Genomic DNA, 7,058 nt, shown 5'->3' with positions numbered 1-7,058 from the left:
CATGACACTGGGTAAGTCATTTAATTGTTATTGGACACAATTTACTTACCTGTAAAGTGGGGACCCTAAATCCTCAACATTTCTTTAAGACCCTAAAGAAATGTTGAGGATTAAATCATTTAAGGTATGAGATTAGCGTTAATATCTTGCACATGGGAGCAGTAAAAGAAATTTTTAATAAGTTAAATCTTAAAATTTTAAGAGATTAAGCCATAATTTTTTATTTTTGAAAATATCTATTTTCTAGGACAGTAAATAACATTCTTCCTCCATTAGGCAATGGCTAGCTTTAACGGCATTGCTACACTAAGAATTAAAATATTAGGCTCTATTTAAAAAGACATAGATATGAATAGCTCTTGCCATGCTGATTAACTACAAATGCATTATTCCAGGACTCAATTGTATACTCTGTGCTGTTCAGAATTCTTTTACTCATTCCTAATTAGTAACTTTTCTCATTTTCCAAATTTACCAACCTTCCTCGCCCTCTCAGCAAGGGACAAAAAAGATCATTGTGTATGATCTTCTTACTTACTCCTTGAAACGATTCTCTTTTCATGAAACTTTCTGGAGGGCAATTAGGTAACTCGGTCAAATGCTTGACCTCTTGTGCCACACTAAGACTTTGTTATCGTTTCCCAATACTCATAATCAGCACCCTCTCTGTAGCTGCTACCCTGTTCTAAGTTTTCTCTCCAGCCTCTGGATATGAGGGGCAGCAGTCAGCACGAATAAGCACACCCTGACTGCAGAGTGAGCGGTAGCTACAGGCCACTGCAGGGTCCTATCTACAGTTCATCTGAACAAGGCATGTGTGGTTTTGTTTGAACGTGGGTATGGGGTCTCTGACTTCATTCTTTCTCCATTACCCTGGTTAACTGAGACTGTCTCTATGTTCCAAAAAAAAACTTTAGTATGTGATCACTTTTTGCCTAAGAATGACAATTCTAGGAAGAAAACCCAGGAATGCATGTTGTTTATTTATTGAAGTAACTTACACACCAAACAATAAGGACTAACATAAATACGTTATGATACAGACATGTAATACTCTGCAGGCATTTAAAATGATTTTGTGAAAAAAATTTACTGAAATAAGAAAACCTTTACAATGTGAAGCAGGCTATGAAACAGTATGCATATCATTTTTGTGGAGAAAAATGTATATACATGCATGAAAAAAGTACTAAGACATACATAAAAATATTAACATTGCTATCTCTGAGCTTTGAACAGCGTTTTTTTCTTTGCACTGTTTTCCCAAATGTTCTGTATTAAGCTCAAATTTTACACATAAGAAAATGCAAAATGGATGTTCATTTACTGAAAGGAAGAAAGAAGGTGCCAGAGCCTGAGGAATATCTACATTTAAGGTGTTTGATAGGAACCAACATCTTAGACTTGTACTGTTTTAGAACTAATTTTCCTTCTTGCTACTTTTGTGCTATTAGATCTATTTTAGCTTCCTAGCTGCCTATCAGTCTTACAATACTCAACTTAGCCTTAAACAACTAGATTAAGACAATGGGAAAAGATATAGAATGTCTTTTGTAAAACAAAACAAAAACATAACCACAAACTAATATTTTTTTATAGTCCTAGTGGTCCTATAAACAAATGCTGGCCATAGATAGAATCTATGAAGTCTTAAAGAGGTCCTTTAGTTTAATAATGTATGTAAATCTTCCTCAGTGAGGAGGTACTTCTGGAAATGGAAATAATCCTTTTGGGCTAACGTCGTACTATTTGGGTCTTTAGTGTCTATAGAAACAGACTTGAAAGAATCCATTCTATCCCACCCTAGAGGGTTTAGGAGTAACAACTGAGCTAATCTATCTCACAGATGGCCACTGCTTAAAAGCAGAGTCATCATATAAAAACATCTCATACGGTGGCCTTAACATATAATTCATACGCACACTAACAAGTAGCCAAATAAAACAGTTTCATAAAAGTTAAAAAAAAAGAACTTCAGAAGCATTAAATTCACTCACATAAAAATAAATAAGACAGGAGGAAAACCATGTTAAAGAATTACATATATTAGACTGAAATAAGTGTTCTTGTCACATAAATTTAGGATATTACATGAAAATAAAGTTTAAAGGTTTAAGAGTGTACTGTGAAGAAATTTCATTTCTAGACTTTCTCTACCACCCAGAGCACTACAGCTGGAGAAGCACCTGCTTTGAAACAGACCGCCCACCTGGCCCCGCTAGTAACTAACAATTATGCAAGAATCAACTTTCTGTTTTAGGATTTGACTGCAAGTATTTCTTACGTAACTGAACTTACATAGCTATGAAAATGTAAAGACTTTTAAAATCTGGGCTTAGGTGGTCCTGAAGAAACTTCAAAGCACTGTTTGCTACCAAAGGAATCTAGGAAACAGTAGGAAATGGGCAGCTACCAGCTGGCTTAACTGTATATAGCCAAAATATTGTTACTGTGAAGGAGCAGATCTCAAGGAAAGATAAACTCCTTAAGGGCAGTGTTGTGTCTTATTCACTGCTGTGTCCCAAATCTAGAACAGTGCCTCCCAAATGGCAGACACTCAGTATTTTAGTTAATGAGGAAATCAAAGAGACCATTCCTGATGTATATTAGGAGTCAACCCAAATTCACTTTCTATATCAATAATCTCTCACCAATGGAGACTCTTCGAATGACATATTATGAAGCTAACTGTATTCTTTTGAGTAAAATGAGTGATAAAAAATTATGGTTTTTACTTCTAAGCACAGCCCACTAATTTTGAATTGGCATGCCTGTTAAAAGAAAGAGCACAATTGAATTAGAGGGACTTAACATTTCATGTATCTTCTTAAAATCCTTCTAAAACACTGTGAGAAAAGCCAGCGCTCCTATCCGGGCGCTGCTTCCTCAGACACTGCGCATCACGTCAGGCACTGGTCCAGCGCCTGCCCGGCAGTGCTAACAGATGGAAGGCATTAGTTCAGTGTTCCCACCTTGTCTGTCCAACTTCAAATGTAACTGCTCTGAGCTAGATGAGTCAGCATCTGGTCTTTGAAAAGCTAGTGCATCTCTCCCAAAGCAAAATGGAAAACGTTCACACTTCAGAGGCCTGAATCAATGCCAGAAGTACCCATGGTGCCTCAACGTTTCAGACTCCCTGACGATCTCTCGCTCCTTGGATACCAAGGCAAAGACAGATCTGAAAGCTACACAGAACCAGGTGGGTTGTCATATATTAGACTGCACCCCAGGCAATATAAATGCTATTTGTTCACACCATGGATTAACTGCTTTGAAAGATCAAAATGCAGAAGACAGCTACATTCAACATGTAAGGTTTCTTAAAAATAAAGCACTAAAAAATGTAAGTAAGTCATAGTTTAATTTTTCAGAAGCAAAAGTCACAAGTGTCAACTTGCCTTTGGAAAAGATATGAAAGAATATTGGGGTAACAAGCTATCTCACAGAGACAGTAGCTTAAGAAAAACTATTATTATAAAGCTCTCAAAGTCCTATTAAATACATCTTGAATAAAATGCTCTCAACTAAAAAAAAACAAAAACATCAACAACAAAAAATGGTACAGAATCCATAAAATGGTATGTCAAGAAAGAAAAAGGAAAATCTGAAAATCCACAAACTGAGAGGTCACTATGAAAATCAACAACGTCCACATCCTAAAACAGAAAAAAAATATATATTAAAACAGTATTTTACGAGTCCAATGAGGTTAATGTAGATGCACATTTTAATGCTTCATTTACCTAAGCCATTTTTCTTACTCTTGGAGCCCTTCTATACATGCTGTAAAGAAAGAATATAAATGTCAACACACCGATTTGCCTTTTCATTGGGCATTTTGATTTTTAAATTTCAAATTTGAACCCAGAATCCCAATTAATGTTTACATAACAGGCTATAGAGAATGGAATTGCTTTTTAAATTACATTTGCTTAATTTTTACACATTATGGTTTAAAAACAATGTATATACTTTTGAATGGGACACAATTTACAGAATGAAAAAGTTATGTGAAACTACTCAACCCTTGTCATAAAGTAAAAGTAATAATTTCCAAAATGAAGATGCTTAATATATAATGATATAACGGGGGGGGGGGGCGGTGGAGAACAACCAATGTACTCAGGGATCTAGATGCCAGTTTCAGTTTCACACGGATTGTGTTTTAGTCTCAATTTGTTCCCTGATAAAGAGAAGCAGATAGATCTCTAAGTTTCATTTCAATTTTAAACCCAAGAACTCTTATAGTTTATAAAAAAATATTTAAACATTTTTTGGACAATCAGTTGAATAAATTCCTTAGATCTTAGAAGGTTCTGCTCAAACTTATGATAATATCTATAAAGTATATTCCATAATTTTACTGAGAAAAGAAAAAAAACCTTAAGGGCAAAATTATACTTCACATCCTATTTATATACAACGTAGAAAATAAATGTGTATTCCCCTACTGGCTTCTAGAAGCACTGTCTGAGATAGAGCAAATTGAAAACCCTAGGACTATGACTGTAGCCCAAACATCTAGCCTGTCTTCCTGTCTTCCCTCTGTCTCTGAAAGCTGCTAGCAAGTTCAAAGTGAACAATCACGTAAGAAGTACCCTGCACCCTCTACATTATATAGAGCACTTCTCCAGTACAGAGAATGATTATACCAGGAAATTGTTTCCCTGAGAAAAATCTAGCATTACTGGAAGATTACTTATTAAAATACACATGGAGATAAAAACCTTATAGTAGCAGAGTCCTAGAGAACCAGCGTTGAAATCAAGAAGACTAATGGTATTTCTGACTTCTCCAAGCGTATCGTCTATTTCAAGCTGAGGCCAATTAATAATTTTCATAAGAGCCAAATTTTAGGTTAGAATAAGTACTAATAGGAGTTCAGGTTTGAGACTCTATCAACTTCCCGGTTTAGGGAAAAAGAAAAGAAAGAGGTTTATAGATTATATTGATCCTACGAGAGAGAAACAGCAGAAAAGATATGCTTTATTGAACTAGAGACAGCAGGAAAGATATGCTTTATTGAACTATCTACAACCTATACTTTCATCATAACCATTATATAATACTATAGACTCTTTTTGTTTGGTGTTATTTTTTTCTTGTGAATTTTGTCCTCTAACTATATTCACTGTAAGGAAAAAAATCTGAATTGAGAACTACAGGAGCAATGAGCAACACAAATACTTTACAAAGACTGGAGATATTTCAGGCATATGCACACCGTGTTTCCTGAGAAGCAAAAGGACAGGTTTACAACACTAAAGGTTATCTTCATTTTCCTATGCTTCTCAAGTTCTCATTTTATACAGATAATATACTGTAATTAATATTATATATACATATCACTTACTGTATCGTTTTAAAATATTTATGGATATAACTGTGTTTTTCTAAATGTCTCATTAGTAATACTCAGTCTTGTAAGTCTGGTTCCATAATAATCTATAATGTAGCTGCTTCCATCAGAAGGTCCAACAACCTGGAAGAGAAAAACTTCAAAATTATTCATTTTACAAAAAGTAAAAATGCTTTGAGTTTATTTTTGTTTTAATAAAATTATTTCAGTAGCACTGATAAGACAATTCAAATTAACTCAAGCAAAAAAAAAAGTAACTGAGTGACTCATGTAGCTAAAAAAGATACTGGGCAAGTTCACAGGGATCAAATGAGCTGCAGGACTGAAATTCCACGCCCCAGAGGACCCCAGGCAGGCCTCCCCGCCTCTCTGCTCAGCTCTGCTTGCCTTCACTCTGCACACAGGCACTCCCAGTCGGCTGCCAACAGCTCCAGACGCACTCTTCACACTCAGCAGATCCCAATAGAAAGAAAGAAAAACTTTCTTCCTCAGTGTTATAAACAAATCCAATCCAGGGAAGGACTCCAATTTATCTGCTTGGTACTATACTTATGCCTATTGCTGGACAAATTACTATATCCAAGGGAATAGGATTAACATGATTAGCCAGGCCAGGCTCCCTGTGGAAGGTAAGACAGTGTGACTGATAGTCCTACCAGAACAACATGGAATGGAAAAGGGGCAAGACAAGACAAGACAAAACAAAACCAAACAACCTCATTACAATCATCTTGTTCCTGCCCGACCAGTGAGTGCTGGTGCAGTGGGTGGACCTGGGAAACTGAGGTCTCAGGTTCAAAATCTCAAGGTCATTGGCTTGAGCACAGGCTTGCCAGCTTTGAGTGTAGGGTCACCGGCTCAAGCGCAGGATCACCATCATGATCCCCAGGTCACTGGTTTGAAGCCCAAGATAGCTGGCTTGAGCAAGGGATCAGTGGCTTGGCTTGAGACCCCAGTGAAGACACTTATGAGAAGCTATCAGTGAACAGCTAAAGTGAAGTAACTACAAGTGGATGCTCCTCATCTCTCTCCCTGTCTCACTCAAAACACACATACACACACACACACTCCTCTTGTTCCCTTAACCACATTTTTAACAATACAATTAACATAATTTCTACAACTTATCCTTTAAAGCAGCAATCTTCAAACTGTAATCATAAGGGTACACAAAGATTTACCAAGGTGTATGTGAGCCCAGATTGTTCCAAGGGAATCAATTTTGACTCAGTGGTAGAGCGTTGGCCTGGTGTGCGGAAGTCCCGGGTTCGATTCCCAGCCGGGGCACACAGGAGAAGCACCCATCTGCTTCTCCACCCCTCTCCCTCTCCTTCCTCTCTGTCTCTCTCTTCCCCTCCCGCAGCCAAGGCTCCATTGGAGCAAAGATGGCCCAGGCACTGAGGATGGCTCCATGGCCTCTGCCTCAGAAGCTAGAGTGGCTCTGGTCGCAACAGAGCGACGCCCGGATGGGCAAAGCATCGCCCCCTGGTGGGTGTGCTGGGTGGATCCCGGTTGGGCGCATGCAGAAGTCTGTCTGACTGCCTCCCCATTTCCAGCTTCAGAAAAATACAAAAAAAAAAAAAAAATACAAAAAAAAAAAAAAAATTTGAGATTCTTAATTCCTGTATGTACTCTCTGTAAAACTGCTCCCCAATACCATGCTATGGTGGAAGCATTATGCTGGTCCCCCTTCCTAGTT

General features: G+C 37.5%; 1 protein-coding gene across 2 annotated transcripts in view; it reads right to left on the bottom strand.

Moving 5' to 3' along the window:
* Positions 1 to 970: 970 nt before the first annotated feature.
* TM2D1 (TM2 domain containing 1) overlaps positions 971 to 7,058 on the bottom strand; it is a 40,624-nt gene continuing 34,536 nt past the window's right edge. The window contains exons 6-8 of one of the 2 annotated variants that reach the window (XR_010730446.1): positions 5,354 to 5,482; positions 3,744 to 3,783; positions 971 to 3,656 (exon numbers count right to left, since the gene is read on the bottom strand). Coding sequence is in view for 1 of the 2 variants with exons in the window: in XM_066269042.1 (XP_066125139.1) it covers positions 5,372 to 5,482 (111 nt within the window). In the remaining variant the exon portion in view is untranslated. The remainder of the gene's footprint in view (positions 3,657 to 3,743; positions 3,784 to 5,353; positions 5,483 to 7,058) is intronic. The other variant, XM_066269042.1, reaches the window with a different exon arrangement.

The sequence above is a fragment of the Saccopteryx bilineata genome, chromosome 3 (genome assembly GCF_036850765.1).
Source record: "Saccopteryx bilineata isolate mSacBil1 chromosome 3, mSacBil1_pri_phased_curated, whole genome shotgun sequence".
In the NCBI taxonomy this organism is placed as follows: domain Eukaryota; kingdom Metazoa; phylum Chordata; class Mammalia; order Chiroptera; family Emballonuridae; genus Saccopteryx; species Saccopteryx bilineata.
Note: the sequence above shows the minus strand (reverse complement) of the source record. Positions and strands in the feature narration are given on the sequence as shown.